This window comes from Aegilops tauschii, chromosome 3, assembly GCF_002575655.3.
Source record: "Aegilops tauschii subsp. strangulata cultivar AL8/78 chromosome 3, Aet v6.0, whole genome shotgun sequence".
In the NCBI taxonomy this organism is placed as follows: domain Eukaryota; kingdom Viridiplantae; phylum Streptophyta; class Magnoliopsida; order Poales; family Poaceae; genus Aegilops; species Aegilops tauschii.
The window spans coordinates 482,749,373-482,766,252 of NC_053037.3; the positions used below are offsets into that span (position 1 = coordinate 482,749,373).

At 49.3% G+C, this 16,880-nt stretch overlaps 2 protein-coding genes across 2 annotated transcripts; both read left to right on the forward strand.

The window, feature by feature from the left end:
- The first annotated feature begins 697 nt into the window (after positions 1–697).
- Positions 698–1,224, forward strand: LOC109785835 (small ubiquitin-related modifier 1-like). Its single transcript, XM_020344424.2, has one exon. It carries the CDS (start codon positions 736–738, stop codon positions 1,105–1,107), a length of 372 nt encoding a protein of 123 aa, XP_020200013.1. The 5' UTR covers positions 698–735; the 3' UTR covers positions 1,108–1,224.
- Positions 1,225–13,613: 12,389 nt separating this feature from the next.
- On the forward strand, positions 13,614–16,263 carry LOC109785839 (protein OCTOPUS-like). Its single transcript, XM_020344431.4, has one exon. The coding sequence runs from the start codon at positions 14,033–14,035 to the stop codon at positions 16,019–16,021; it is 1,989 nt and encodes a 662-aa protein (XP_020200020.1). The 5' UTR covers positions 13,614–14,032; the 3' UTR covers positions 16,022–16,263.
- The last annotated feature ends 617 nt before the right edge of the window (positions 16,264–16,880 follow it).

Below are 16,880 nucleotides of genomic sequence, written 5' to 3' on the forward strand. Positions count from 1 at the left end.
TGGATGTTGTGGGGGGCACGACCAACAAGACGAAGAGTAGTGCCCTCGGCGGCGCTACAATGCTATGAGGGCAGTAGGTGCCCATGGAGGGGTCGAGGTGGAAGATGTTCTGTCGGAACAATGACAAAAAGCATGCCAACACCGAGAAAGGTGTTTCATCATAACATAAGCGGAAGGCCTGTCGACGTTGAGGAGTTGGTGGAGGTAGGCGGCGATGGGGGGTGGAAGTTCATCCACACAAACATATTTTGAGAGTGGGATCGAAAGGAAACATGTCATCTCGATTTTTTGGATTGGGTTGAAAGTTGCTTTTATTTGTAAAATACTCTCTCCATTCCTAAATATAATTCTTTTTAGAGATTCAAAGTATAGAGTAAATATGGAGTAAAATGAGTGAATCTACACTCTAAAAAATGTATATATACATTTGTATGTAAGTTTGTATTGAAATATCTAAAAGGACTTATATTTAAAAACGAAGGGAGTAGATTAGTTTTTTCGAAAATGATTCTGTTTGGAATCTGTTTGCTCGGCTGCCGAGTCGGTCCCGGCGTTTAATGGACGAGTTGTAGTCGAGCAAACAGAAGACGACTAGTAATCGGCCGTAGCGTACAACCTATAAATCCCTGAGCAAACGGGCACGAGCGTCGAAACGATACGCCGATACCATCGCAACAGCGCCGCAAAACTCAAAACACAAGCGCAGCAGATCCAATCGAAGTCGAGCGGAGAACGATGTCGTCGTCGCCGGAAGTAGGGCACGAAAAGGAGGCGGAGGCACAGGCGACGCCGGAATCAGGGCACGAGAAGGAGGCGGCGGCGGAGGATGAGGTCACCATAACGCCGGTGAAGCCCGAGGCGGGGGCGAAAGGGAACATCGCCTACATCCACATCAAGGTAACGAGCCAGACCGCCCCGGACGTCTTCTTCCGCACCAAGCGCGACGTCTTCCTGCAGCGCATCATGGACATGTACTGCGGCAAGCACTCGCCCAACCGGAAAGCCGTCGTGTTCCTGGACGAGGACGGCAAGAAAATCAGGGCCTCCCAAACGGCGGAGGAGGCCGGCTTGGATGACGGACACTCTATCAGCGTCAATATCGCCTAGCTCGGCGGTTCCGGTCGTTCTTCGGTTTAGTTGTTTTCCTACGTATGAGCAATTTAGTGTGTTCTTGAAAAATACTTGCAACATTGGGTAGGAATTGTGGTGCGGCTTTCCATCGACTTTGCCATCTGATTTTATTCTATCTATAAACGTAGATTGCTTGATTGGATGCACAGGGGGCTGCGGTTTGGAACAACTCTTTTGCAAGCAAATATTTGACCTTTAATACTTGCAACATTAGGTAGGGATTGGTTCAAGAAATTGAAGGTCAACCAATTAGCCAAGTTTCTAGAGTTGGCTTAGCGTAATTTGGCTTCAAAACAACTAGGTCCATAGATCGCCAGTCTTTGGAATATATGTGTTTTTTACCATCCAGGATATGTATTTTAATAAGTTGATATGGTTTCCAAAACACCGATACTGTTTTCCCATAGAAATTGAAGTCTCATAGTGGAGAGGATGTTATCTCGCACTAAATGGACATCGTGGAAATGCCTGGAATAAATTTTCTAAAATTCATACACCCATGCAAATCAATGACTTGAACCTGAGTTGTCCTGAATTCACGATATGTTGTTTTAATTCGTTAGCTTTATTAAGGCCCTAAAACTTACTACCTAAAAAGCGAAGGAAGGGCGATTGATCTTCTTCCTACTTGTCCTTTAAAGTTTAAATAGTTCTTTTTCTCAAAAAGAAACTCACGCGAGCATCCGCAAAATCTAGCCGCCTTCGCTACTTCGTGCCACGTTTTTTTTCCTGTTTTGGTTCATTTTTCCTTTGTTTTCCTTTTACGTCTACTTTTAGATTTAGATAAAAAAATTCTTTCCCCAACAAAAATTTCTCTCGTTTTTGGTTTTTATTGTTTTCTCTCATTTTTGGTTTTTATCATTTCCTTTTCTTGGTTAATAAGAAATATTTTTAATATTGTATACTTTTTAAAAGATATATGGCTATTTTTCTCAAAAAAGTGTGACCATTAAACACTTCTTAAATCACATATATTTTTTTAAAAATTTAATGAACACTTTTTAAATTTTATGAACATTGTTTTTAGAACATGCGGGCACATCTAATACACGCACATTTTTAATTGCATGAACAATTTTAAAATCAGAAAAGCTATTTTCCTGCCGACTGGCAGTTAGCGACAGGCATGTATGATCTGGCGATTGCTCGATCCGCTCCTCCCGCGCAACAATCGCTCGATCCAGTTTTTTTTTCAATCTCCCGCGCAACAATCGCTCGATCCGGTTTTTTTTCAGTCTCGCGCGTGGAAAGAAAGAAAGGGCGCTAGCAAGAATCAGACCTAGAACCTGTTGGTTGAGGCCATAGCACGCAACCAACCGAGCTAACTCTCTCTTCTGGTTTTTTATGCAGATTACATGTGTTTTATACCTTATTAAATGAGTGGAAAGGAAAAACAACTCGATCCGCTTCTTTCACGCGACAAAACAGGGAACTTGTGTGTAAATAGCATGGTATTTGACACATGCGGACCTAGTAAATTATGATCCAAAGACCGTGATAACTTATGGGTAAATAGCATTATTATGCATCGTAGATCTGATAATTTACATAAATACCATTGGTAATTTTGACCCGGAAAAAATATTGAAACATATCCCAATAACTTATGTATAAAGTATAAACAACAGGATAATATACACATCAATTTTGTGTAAATAACATAGTAATTTACGCATGAACTGACAATATAACAAACACCGGTGGTCACACACTAGAACCAATAACTTTTGACTAGGGAAAATTTTAGTGGAAAAACAAACCCCGGTAACTTTTATGTAAATATGATAGTAATATACGCACAATAGAGTCGATAACTCACATACAAACACTACGGTAATTCTTTTAACCCCAGAATGAAAGTTGTTGAAAACAATACCCCAGTAACTTTTGTGCAAATATCATGGTAATATAAGCAAAACAAAGATGATAACTCGCGTACAAGTACCATGGTAACCTTTCTACCCAAAAAATGTTAAATAATCTAGTCCGGTAACTTGTATGTAAATAACATGATAATATAGACACAACAAAGTTGATAACTCACGTACAAACACTATGGTAACCATTTGACCCGAGGAAAAATATTGAAAAACAACCCCTGATAAATTCTGCGTAAATAGGATGGTAGTATACACACAACAAAGCTGATAACCCACGTACGAACACCGTGGTAACTCCTTTGACCCTAGGATAAAAGTTGTTGAAAATCATACCCCGGTAATTTCTGTGCAAATAACATGATAATATACACACAACATAGGTGACAACTTTGACTTTGAAAATTTTCTCTTTGGAAAACATTACTCCGATAACTGTTGTGTAAATGACATGATAATTTATGCACTGCAACCCTGATAATTTAGATACAAATATGACGGTAATATTTTTCAACGCGAGGGGTGCTTGAAACGTACCTTAATAATTACTATGTAAATAGTATGATAATTTATGTACCACTGTTATAATAACTTATGTACAAACACCACGATAACGTTGACCTAGGAAAAAATTCTTAAAAACATCTCTTGATAACTTTTGTGTAAATATCATGATTTTTAAAGACTGCAAAGTATAATAATTTTGTCCAACACCCAGCCGTAACTCTAACCGAAGAAAAATATTTAAAATATTCCGTGGTAACTTATGTATAAAAAGCATGATAAGTTACGTACCAAAAGGTTGATAACTTTTGTACCCTTGCAAAAAAAACTTGTGTACCCTGGCATGCTATTTACAACGAAATTACCATGATATGTCAACAATTTTTACTACGTTAAAATTACCATGATGTTGTAAATATTAACAAAGCAGCCGGGCCATCTATATAGGATAAAAAATATAAAAGGAAAGAAAGAAAAAAATACTATCTAACCTTACTCTAATCACTGGCTCAATCTAGACCGGGTGGTTGCGAACTACTATGGTCTACCAAGAGGTGGTGGGTTTGATTCCCACTTCCACCAATTCTTTTTATTGCGCCAGAAGAAAAAAAAAAGAATGATGCGGTGGATCGATTCCCACATCAAGAGAAGTGGATTGTACGTGGGTGGAATTGTCCGGATCTGTCGCTAACGACCAGTCGACTGGAAGTTAGCACAGTCCTTTTAAAATATATCAAACTTATTTTAACTAGATGGACTTTTTCAAGATGTATACTTTTAAAAGCCTGAACACTTCTATTAAATTTCATGAACATCTGCAAAATGTGCAAACACTTTTTATAAAATTTATTGAAGAACTATTTAAAAAAATATTGGTATTTTCCGAATGGACGAACAATTTTTCAAAGGGTGAAGTTAGGAGTCTACTAACTGACATTTGCAAGCGTTTGGTCGCCTCGCTAGCTATTCGTTTTCCCTAGCCTCGAGTGTATGATACTCCCAGCATACATCACACCTTTCTCAGTGCCCTTTGCAGCAATTGCATTTGATCCCAATTTTACAGCATCCGTTTCTGCATCGAGGAACACCGAGTCGATGTTCGGCCTTGCCGCCCACTCCCTACAACATTGACATAACCGCTCGCAACACCACAACATGACATTGTCGTCCCCTCATCACCGGTGGATGGTTATTACCTCTATCTGGTTTGGATTGTAAGTAATAGATCTTCTTCCCTATAAACCCTAGGTTTATCGAACTAGGTAAAGTATGGTGTTAAGTGAAGGGCACTCTAGCAACTAAGCAAACATTCTCTCATTCTCAGACCAATGTGTTGTTATGACACGCACACAACCGAAATTTGGAGCGCCTGTAGACAATATAATTAAATAGGCCATAGCAGAGGTTTCACCGGCAGCTACACACATATACTTGATATCATATTATAAATAGATGGCCGTTTTGGCTCTAGGATGCATATGCTCTCGCATGAACAGTACATTCAAAATAAATATAAAATTTTAAACTCTGATTTTTCTTATAGATGTTCTTTTTAGTGCAACAAGCGTGGTTGACAATTTCGTGCGAAACGGGATAGCAGTGCTTCATCAGTGAAAGAAATAAAATTAAGGCTAACATTTAAAACTAACATTTTGGGTTTGACTTTTTTTTCACACGTCAAAATGCTTAAGGTTTCCCCCTAAAAATTTGCAGCTGGTATTTTGGTGTGACAATTGACACATCTATTTTTTCTTAAAAAAATAACATTTGCAAACAAACATTTTTTATGTGCTGAACCATATGGTCCCAAGAGTTTGTTTTTGCGGGTCAAACGAGAGTTTTATTTAATAGGGAATTGTTTTACACTCGTTTTGACATAACAGACAAAGGTCATCACGACCTGAATTAAGCCAAACAGCAGTACGCTGATCAATACGCCCCATCTGTGCCATCAGGTGGACAGCGCCATTGTTGTGCCTGCGGATGTGCTCTATCCTATGGGTTCTCCCCTCATGCAAGTTCCAGCAGGGCTTGCACAGCCTAGAGACAGTCAAGCTCGACGATGATAGGCTTGTCCGTTCGCTGCATAGCCAGCTCCACTCCTCCCCGGCACGCCGCCAGCTCCGCTTCAAGCAGGGATGCACGCGTCCGTAGGAATCTGCATGAGGAAAAGATAATGACCCCATGTATCGTCTCGTAGAACCATTTTTGAAATTCACAAACATTTTTTTGATTGAACAAACACTTTTTTGATTTAAGAAACATTTTCTTGAAATACATGATCATTTATTGAATTAGCAAACAACATTTTATGAATGAATAATCTATTTTTTAAGTCACAAATAGTTTTTGTAATTTTAGAATATTTTCCATTCATGAACATTTTTTGAATTGACGAAATTTTGCTCAATTTTATTAACATTTTTAATACAAGAACTTTTAAAAAACCATGCATTGCAATGGGAGAAAACAAATCATAATCTCCAATGGCCATGACTACATTTTGCTGCATCACTGATAACATTTTGTTCAATTTCATTAGCATTTTGTAATTCATGATTTTTTTTAGAAAATCATGAACATTTTTTTATTTCCCAAACATTTGTTTTCAAAATTGCATTTTCGAATATGCGAATATTTTCTAAATCCACAAACATTTATGAATTATTAAATATTTTATTTCCAAATTTTCATTTTTTTTTAAATTTTTGGAACTTTTTTGAATTCCCAAATTAGTTAAAGTTCTAAAAAACGAAGACGAAAAACGATAATGAAAATAAAAAACAGGCCGTCGGATATGGGCCAGTCCAAACAGGCGCACAGTTCTTCTCCCAACGCGCAAAGTGCAGTATAGAAGGTTCATACTACATAGGCCGGCCCAGGCGGGGATTCCCCTGTGTGAAACATTTTTTTATCACTTATATGTGGCATCCGTGGATAATATTTTGCAACTTTTGGGAAAATTTCAATGAGGTATCGTCAGAAGCGATAGCTCCTTTATTATTAGGTATAGATATAGGTTGTGGTCCGCCTTGAATTGTGAAAAAACAGCTCAGATTTTCTCAAAAATAAAAACAGCACAGAGCACCTTTTTCCTTTTCCTTTTCGAATTAACGAGGTCATCTGGCCGCTCCTTCTTATATACTATAACGATGATACACCTTTCCTGTGGCGAATCTAAAGTGGTGCTTCGACAGGCTGGAGCCCTCTTTCAAAAATTAGGATTTTTTTACTAATATTAAGCCCGTTTCGTATCAAAATTTTAACATTATTTGAACTAAAAAACCTGGGAGTGCCTAGAACTCGTTTAGATGAGATATAATTTGGTCTCATTCACCTTGAAAACAAAAACATATACAACCCACGTCAGCACACACGCATCTTATAGCATCACATCCAATGGCTATAAAAAGTGAATGAGACCAAACTATATCTCATCTAGATGAGTTTAGCAAAACTGAAAAAACCTAGAGTTAGTGGCTTTTTCTTCGCACCGTTAATTTAAGCCTCTCCCTCGTGTTCTTTCAAGATTTGCCACTGCACCTTTCCATGGTGTATGCGAGAAAAAAAATTAACGAGGTCGCGCAGCCCTGAGTAGCCATCAAGCACGCAAAATATGCTGGCCACGTGTTGCCACCATCTTTCTGCTGATTTCGTTGACGAGACCACAGTCCCTCACCCTTTGAACCGGAGCAGCTCAGCCAGACAGGTCGCCCGAGATCCAAGCGGGCGGCAATCATCAGGCAAAGAATTCGGAAAGGATCTCGACCGATCCATCCATCGATCGCGCATGCTTTCACGTAAAAGGCGCTCCTCCGATCATCACGCTAAGCCGCCACCACCACCACGACCACCGCCACCATCATCACCTCCATCTCGCGAGATTAGGCGCCGGATTGCCTCGGGATGCGAGCTACGCGAATATGCTCCTCCCCCTCCTCGTCCTCGTCCGCACGCGCCGTCTCACTCGTGTGTGCTGTGCTTGCTCTACGTAGGAGTAGTTCGTACGTGCTCCTGCATCATCATCTACCTCGCCTGCAATGCAGCTCTACTGCCGCCGCTCGTACGTAGTACGTAGGGACGAAGGCTTTTTGTGCGGTGCAAAAGGAAGGGCGATTAGCAAAGCTGCTGCCTTGCTTTCTCCACCGCTTTTCTTTGAACCCTATAGCTGCTGATCGGGTTTGATTCCCATGCAAATGATCGATCCCTCCTCGTGACGGATAGAAACCCAGAGAGTTTTCTTTCTTTCTCTTTCACTTTGCTTCATGGGCCATCCCTGCGTGCCCCGGCCGGCCGGCCGGGCCCCCTGGTCGCGAGCTTCGAGGCAGGCTACGCTCCTCCCTCCTCCGAGCCATTGTTGTCAATCCGACTATGATGAGCAGAGTAGGAGCGAGTAGTGGGCCGGTAGTAAATTCCATGCATGCATGCATGCCCTTGCCAGCAGGCCCTCCTCCTCGGCGTTAAATGCCGCTTTGCTTGGCTCGGTAGCGTGCGTGTGTGTATCTTTGTGGCCTGCGTCTGCATTGGATTCCTAGACTAGTTTTATTCTAGTATTCGTGGCTTTAAGTCGAATGCAACAGATGGCATGTCTGCGTCACAGCTGTGCGATCGAACGTACTACACCATTCACTCCGTCTTGGCTGGATGCATGCTGATGTTGTACCGATTTGAGACGTTCAAAGCTTCTTCGCCTCACGAGTGCATGCAGGGCTCTCAAAGCTTCCTCTCCGTCCGATTTCCATTCCCAGGCCCAACACGAACCGACAGCATTTGCAATGAACAATTTACCCCCGTTTGTCAACTGGGACAAGCAGCACGTACTACAACTGTGTATACGACCAGTACATTAACTGGAGCGTGCGTAGTAAAAAACTGTCGAGCGCTGCCATGCCGAGCAGGGCTGGCACACATACATACGCATGCGGTACAGATACAGCCAGCGGCCTGCTCCGCTGCAGTGCAGCAACGGCAGCAGTTTCCTTCCTCCAGCAGTTCCAGCAGCCGGGCAGCGTCGTCAGGGGCTCAGGGCAGCACCCCATGACGGACAGACACGCCACACACGCACGCACGCACGTAGCTCCAAGCCAGCTCTGGACGAGCCCAGCTCACCGGGCCGGCCTAGCCCGCCTACGCGAGGACACGTCCCTATACGCTCCTGTTGCCCCTGCCCGCGCTGTCCCGCCAGTCCCATGCACGCCGAGCAGAGCACGCAACGGCTGGCCGTTGCGATTCGCGGTAGACACGACACGGTCTCCCTTTGTGATCCGACGACGCTGCCGGCCGCTGGGATCCGCGCGCGCCGAAGATAAACTAAGCGGTAAACATGAACGCGGGCGAGCTTTGCAGGCGGGCGAGATGCGATGAGATCGCATCCGTGATCGCCCCCATGGATGGATGGATCGATCGAGCTCAGATTTTGGTAAAGCTCGCGCGCCAGGACCAAGAACGGGGCTCTCCTTTTCCCTTTATCGCTTTGCAGGCTACTACAGCCACCCGCGGCACCGGCCGGCCGGCCGGTGCGGCATGCATCGCGAGGCTGCCTCGCCCGGGGCAGGGGAGGTCAATCGATCCGTCCGCCCTCGTCGTCGTCGTCGCGTTGGGCTCGGGGGGTCGGCAAAGCCGTCTACTTTCGCACGTTACGGGCAGTCATGACTGGGCATCTCCGCTTTCCTCCCTTTTCACCTCGCGCGCGCCATCTTTTCCCTCCACCACACGCCGTATAGTACTGTACCGAGTACGTACTACCGTTCGACCGATCGGTTAGTTATTTGCACATCACGATCGCTCGTCTTCGCCGTATCTTTTCGCCGCAGGCCTTGTTCCTCCGTTCTTGGGTCGCCGTCCGTCTCGGCATCGGCACCGGCGACGGCACGTCAGGATTGTTGCAGCTGCCTGCGGACAACACTTTCATCCTCCCGGCCGACGCCTTTGGCACGAGGAAAAATGGCGCGGCGGTGAAAACTGAAAAGCGGCGACTCGAGGGGGGGAAAATGCCGCAATGACGAGCTTATCAGGGGCGACGAAATCCCGATGCTCGCCCGTTTGATCAAAGGGGCGCCCTTTCTTTCTCGTTGCTCGCTTTGCTTTTCTTTTGTTCGAAAGAAAGATGCAGGTTTACGGACGTCCTACTAGCTCGTAGTTTTGGGTTTCAGCACCGGGCGATGTGACACGATAAAGAACACTATTATCGCTTATGAAATCACATCGGTCCAAAGCCAGTGCTGAAGCGGAGGCTGTGGAAAAAGCACTCCTTTTATTTTCCTTTCCCTTTGAGAAAAGGGCTGGAGTAAACGTGCGAGATTTCGTGACCAAGCCATTATCTCAGGGAGAATGATGTGATCAAGTACGAGATGAAGATGACATAAAGCAATTACTCTGAGTTTGCATCCAACCGCATTAAAGCATCTACAACATGAAGTCTCAAACCATCCCTCATACGTCCGCGGACGTGTCCACACAGGAGAAGAAAAACGTGACCCAATCGGACCACTCATATCATCCCTATACGTCTGGGCTGTCCGCGAACCCTCATATCCATCTTAAATATGGGGAGGATACGATGGCTCGCGTACGCGCCCGGGCGCGCCTGGGCATTCCGCCACGTAGGACGCGGCCCCACCCTGGACCATATTTTCTCTTTCTTTATTCATTCTTTTATTTCTTTCTCTTCATCTCCACCAACCACGTGCAAGTGACCGGACATATAAGAAGAAAAATGAGAAGTGTGGCCGCGCGGACGGATAAATAGGGGATCAAAACGGACACGCCGGGCGCGTCCGCTGGCAAGGGTCATATTTGCTATGTCCGGCTGTAGACGCTCTTAGGTGATGTAAAGCGAGGCGCCGTTTGGAACACATGAATTCAAAATGCAGAAATAGAAGAAACACAGAAATAGAGATACCATCTATCCTGGATTCCTACCGAAACTAAGGCCCTGTTCGGATCCCCTCCGCTCACCAACTGCAGCTCCCGGAGCAGATGGAGCGCCAGCACAATTGCAGGGAGCGACTCGAACCCAGCTCCTCGCGTGGAGCGGAGTTACGAAACCGGAGAGCTTCCGAACATGTAGTAAAGCTACATCAAACAGCCAAACTATCGTTAAGATGTCATCGCAAGAAAGACGCGGAAATTGTAGATACTGTTCCAATGAGGAAGAAGAAGAAAACATGGGGTTGGACCACATGTTTGGTTTCCTTCAAAATTTCTACGAAATAGTCTATTCCATAGGAATTTCAAAGGAATGTAGGATGGCAATTCCTCGATTCCAAACGGCACAAACGAAAAAAAAATTGTAAGAATTCTATCCTCCAAAATTTATATATTTTTCCTTTATTTCAAAAACCACCACGTTGGCTTTTTTGAGCTTCTCTTTCCCCTCTCACGATGCGATTAGGGAGAAGCCTTCCTCTCCTCGATCTCTGTCGACGAGCGCGTGGATTCGCCACCCCTCCATCTACCGCTCAGTAGGGCGGTGGTGAGGAGGGAATCTTGGTGCCTCGCCTCTTGGTGGTAGATAGTTAGTGTTCTAGTCCTCGCATGGGCGGAGCTTGGATGAATGGCGAAGCTTTTTCTTTGACTCAGTCTTTCGGGCTCCGATCCTTCTTGAGTTCGTCTGTGGATTAGATATACCTCTGATGTAGATTTCTGCCAACTCCTCTAAGCGGCGATGTAGGGTTTCTTGTCATGCGTACGCAACAGCGAGATATTTTTTCTCGAATACGCACGAGTGTGCGTATCATTCATTAAAGAGAGGGGGAAAGACTCCCAAATATCCACCCGGGCTACAATATTTACACGACACACGCCCAACTCCACCAACACACTAAGGCAGACTACTCACGATCTGTCTGCCCACTACCTAGCTCCTCAAACCCTCTAACGTCACCCTTAAACAATCCAGCTTTTGCCCAAAGCTTCCCCTCCTCCTGGATCCGCTCCTTAACTCATGGCAGAGATACTGATGCCCCGTTGAACACGATGTCGTTTCGATGCTTCCAGATTGTCCATAAGGTGAGAATGCATTTAGCTCTTAATGGTCTGCGATGTGTCGGATGCTGGTCCTGCCTCAAGCACCAAGAGCTCAAAGTCTCATTCTGAAGCGGCTCTAGCTCCTGTAGCCCTGTCATCCTCCCCATCTCGTGCCAGACTTGTCTCGCAAACACACAGCCAAGGAGTAGGTGCTCAATTGATTCATCGTGTTGGTCGCAGGAGGGGCACGCATCCTGATGCGGGAGCCGGCGCTTGGCCAGTCGGTCTGACGTCCAACATCTGTTTTGGATCGCGAGCCAGAGGAAGAAGCGACGGTTTAGTGGCGCGTTTGATTTCCAGGTAAACTCCGCCGTTGGTGATACTTCCAGACCCATGAAATTTGCCGCATATGCAGAGCGCGCGGAGAAGTTCCCGTTTTGCTCCCAAGTCCAGGTAGTTCTGTCATCCTCTCCTTCCACTAGTTGCGTGCCTGCCACCCTTTGCCACAGAGCCAGGAATTGTGCCATTTCATTAGCAGAGAGGTTTGGTCCGATGTCTCTCGCCCAGTGCTCATCAGTGAGCGCGATTAGGTGTCAGGTTCTTCAGGTCGATTCAAGGATTGAATGACGACTGCAGCTCCGAGGCGTTATTTCCTAGGGGCACGTGCACGAAGACTTTCTGGCTGTCATCATCAAGATCAGGCCGGCTCCGATATAGGAGCGGCGACAACGGCTTGTTTTGGCGCCGATAGCAGTATCTGATGTTCTGAACCAAGATCTGTGGCTCTGCCGCAATACTCCAATCCTCCATGAGAATGTTTACTAGTAAAAAACTAGGTTAATTTTTCCTGTCACACCAACCAAGGCCAATGAAACAAAAAAAGAAAACCTAGGTTAATGCTCGACATGCCATAACATATTCTCCTCTGCTCCTCGTCCATTCTTTTGGAGAAGGCAGGCAGCAACGGCCGGCGTGCATGCCCCGGCTCAGCTTGATTAACTAATCGAAGATCTCACTGCTGCCATCAGACAAAAACAAACAAGAAGATACACTTGGATATGTGCAAGCCAAGCCAAGGCACATCACACACATGCGTGGTGACTATTCCGATCAGCGATCAAAGGAGTGCCAAGGTACGTACGTAGGGGGAGCAAAAGCGAACAAAAGGAGAGCCCCCATGATTAATTTATCGCCCCTAAGCTCGAGAAGGCGACAGCCCCGGTCTCCTATCATGTGCCGAGCTCGCCCCATAATCTATCTAAAACTGCTGCGGCTAATCTCCTAGGTTCTGTAGATCAGATGCATTCCCACAAGGCCAGATGACAGCAAAACTTTAGTAATTTGCTCTTGCCTGGCTAGTAGGACAAATCTGAAGCGGCGAGGAAGGACAGCGTTGGCTGCTGCTGCATTGGCTTTGTGGTGGAGGGGAAATTACCGGTTAGGTCGTCATGCGCTTTTGGGGCCTGGGCATGTGGGAGCGGGAAATGAGGATAGAAAGGGAAAAGCCGGAAAGGCCAAACCTCACATCAACTCGTGTCAACAAAAGCTTCTTAGAGATGCTTACGCTTTCAAATTGCTTTGACCGGGCAGGATTAGAACTATCTGGATGCACAAAAACCCCATGCAAATCGTGCATCATCCTGTGACTGTCACTCTGTGAGTCAAGCCTTCACTGATTGCATTGTCATGACAGGGGTCCTTTTCTCCACAAAATGCCATTGATTTTCTTTTCCTTTTTTGAGGATGATACCTTTGGTTCCTTGCCCAGTACCAGGGTTCAGTATATCAGCTTATTCAGCACAAATCTCTTTTTAGCAGAGTATTCAGAGGGTTTTTTTTACAGTGAGTGAGCAGAGCATTTCTCGGAACTACAAGCGCTGCATCGAGCAAAGCCCATTGATGGTCTCGAAGCGGCGGCTTGGCTAGATGGGAAGCTGTGTAGCAGCAGGAAAGAGCAAAAGCAGAGTGCATGTTGGTCACGAATCAATCCCTGTTCCTTCGGGCGCGCGCGCACGGCGTCGGTGGCCGGCCGGCCGTTGCGCCGTGCGAAAGGGAAAAGGAAAACGGGCGCAAGGTGGCGTTTTTTACCACGCGCGTGCAAGGTTATTCGCAAATACTCCCTCCGTTTCAAAATAGATGACTCAACTTTATACATATTGTAATCACCTTTGGATCAGCCAAATCCCGATCGATCGATCGCCTCCGCCCAAGAATGTGAGAGAGACGCTACGCTCGGGAGCGCACACAAAGCAACAAGCGAGCCACGGAGCCCGAGAAGGCAGAGCTGCAAAGCAAAAGGAACTATAGACACAGAGAGAGAGAGAGAGCGAGGTGAGAGAGCGGGGGAGCGAGCTCGCCGGGGCCCGTGATCCGCCTTTAACTTTCGCTTTCCTCTCCCCACGCCCCTTCTAAAAACCGGCCATGCCCGCCGGCATCCACAACCCGCTCACTCCTCCCAGAACCAGAGTGGCACGAGCAAACGTTGGATCGCTGTGAGGTGACGTCGACGCGCGGTCTGGTGGGGGGAGGGGAGGCGAGGCGAGGGCACGGCAATGTCGCTGCACATGGACCCGCCGGCGCCGCCGCGACGCTCCAACGTCACCAGCTGCGACCTGCACCCGGACGAGGCCTTCACCGGCTTCTGCACCGCCTGCCTGCGCGAGCGCCTCGCGGGCCTCGAGGCGTCCGCGGCCGCGGCCTCCGCGCCCGGCCGCCGGTCCACGTCCGCCATCCGGTCCCTCTTCGCCCGGCCGTTCGCGGCGGGCGCCTCGTCGTCCGCGGCTGGGGCGGTGGCCGAGCCGCCGGACCTGCGGCGGTGCAAGTCCTTCTCGTGCGGCCGCGGCGGGGACGCGCTCTCCGCTGCCGCTGCCGCGGCGGCCGCGGTTGCCAGGGGCGACGAGCCGCAGCGGCACTCGTGCGATGTGCGGGGGCGTGCCACGCTCTCGGCGCTCTTCCACCAGGACGACCGTGACCGCGTCCGCGACGGCACGGCGTTCGGGTCCTTCCCGGTCTCCTCCTCCGCCGCTGCCGCCGTGGCGCTCACCGCCGGCGTCGCGCTTCCGCCCCAGCAGCCGCCGCTGTTACCACGGCGCGTGCTGGAGGATTTCTCGGAGGAGGACATCCCCGTGGTCATGGAGCGCGAGGACGAGATAATGCCGGTGTTCGAGCCCGTCCTTCCGGTGGACACCTCCGGCGAGATTGTTGAAGCCGAGCCCAATGCCGCCCGGGATGTCAAGGCCATGAAGGATCACATTCACACAGATCTCGAGTCGTCGGAGCCCGTGAAGCCGCCGCCAAAAGACCTGAAAGAGATCGCCGGGAGCTTCTTTGGCGCCTCGGTGTTCAGCAAGAAGTGGCAGAAATGGAGGCGCAAGCAGAAGCTCAAGAAGGAGGCCGCCGTGAGCAAGGCCGCTGCAGCGGCAATGCCACCGCCGGAGAAGCCATCCAAGCCATCGTTCCTTCGGCGGCGCCGCCTCCGAGGGGAAGCCGGCTCGGAGAACGCATTGGGGCGGCGCTCGTGCGACACCGACCCGCGTTTCTCCCTCGACGCCGGCCGCATGTCCATCGACGACGCCGGCTTCACCTGGGACGAGCCACGCGCGTCGTGGGACGGGTACTTGTTCGGTGCGGGGTCCGGCATTGGCCTCGGCCGCGCGCCTCCGCCGCTCTCCCGCCTCCCGCCCATCCTGTCCGTCATGGAGGACACCCCGGCCGCCGTCGTCGAGCGGTCAGACGGCCAAATCCCCGTGGAGGACGATGGCGACCTTGAACCTCCAGGGGGATCCTTCCAGACGAGAGACTACTACTTCGATTCTTCCAGCCGGAGGCGCCGGAGCCTGGAGCGCACCAGCTCGGTCCGCCGGCCGTCCTTCGAGGTCACCGAGCCGAAGCCAGCACCCGCCGCAGCGAACGGCAACGAGTCCCCCATCGCCATTGGCGGCTCAGAGTTCTACCACTTCCACCACGCCGAGGACCTGCTGGACCGGGGCTTCAGCTCCAACTCCCTGGTGGAGGACATCTCGGCGAGCCTGGAGGCGGCAATGTCCGGGCCGGCGAAGAAGCCACCCCGCTGGCGCAAGGCGTGGAGCCTGTGGGGGTTCATCCACCGGCGAGCCGCCGGGCGCAGGGGCGGCGGGCCGTCCGACATCGCGGACCGGTCGTTCTCGGAGCCGTGGCCGGACCTGCGCGGCGGGCGCGGGGCCGGCGGGCAGAACAACATGCAGCGGTGCAACAGCAACCTGAGCGCGCGCAGCTCGTTCAGCAGCAACAGCGGTGGGCTCGGCAGCTCGAGGCGCAGCTACGTGGACGTGAACGGGAACGTGAGGCGGAGAGGGGGCGAGGAGCCGCACGTGCTGGAGCGGAACCGCAGCGCGCGGCACTCGCCGCCAGGGCGCGTCGACAACGGCATGCTGCGGTTCTACCTGACGCCGATGCGGAGCGGCGGCGGCGGCGTGGGCGCGCGGCGAGGCGTGCCGGGGGGCAAGGCCGGGCGGCAGCTGACCTCGCAGTCGTTCGCCCGGAGCGTGCTCCGCCTGTACTGAACCGAACCCAGCGCCGCAGCTGGAGGGGGGCCGGTGATAGTAGCCATAGCCATAAATCTTGGTGTAGTATTGTACTAAGCTCGATCTTGCTGTTTCTTTCTCTTCATTTGGGGGTGGGGTGGGGGGTGGTGGATAACACGCAGGCAGTTCATATTTAATTTCCTCTTGCATTTTAGTGTCCTCGTAGTATGATCCAGCGGTTCTTGTCGTTAAATCATAGTACCATCAGTTGATGTTCTGGACGTGTCATGCCTAGGAAGCACGAGCTTGTTGCGATCTTGTGTCAATCTGCGCGTGCTAATTCTTGGAGGCAACCCTGGTTCTGGTTGTGGCTCCCCGGTTTAAAGAAAGCCCGGCGCACGCTAGACCGGCATCATCGCTTTGTGTCAAGTTGTCAAACGCGAGGGGCCCCTGCCCGTGCAGGTACCAAGTCTTTTTGGCCTTTTCAATCGTGCGGAAATTCCTCTTCCTTCCTTCCGAGTCCCGACCTTTGAGTCCCGAGAGGCGAGCGTGACATGGACGTGGACGTGGACGGGCACGTACGTACTACTGGTTTCCAACGTTGGCGGTACAGGGATCGGGCCCGTCCACTGCACGTGATTGGTCTTTAAAGGGTGGGGTCGGGCCGTGCTTTCCTTGCCGCCGCCTCGGAAACCGTTAAAGGCGTCCCATATTCCTATCCTCCGCTGGCTGGCCGCGTCCGCGCTTGTTCTCGTCGGATCAGACATCAGTGTGGGTCGTGAGCGTGCCCACCCACCGGCAGAGCAAGGAGAGTTGGGCCCTCGGCCGGGTCGAGCCGTCGCTCGCCGCTCTGCTGCTTTTGTTCACTGCTACTAGCTGCCCGATTGCGCCGGCGGAC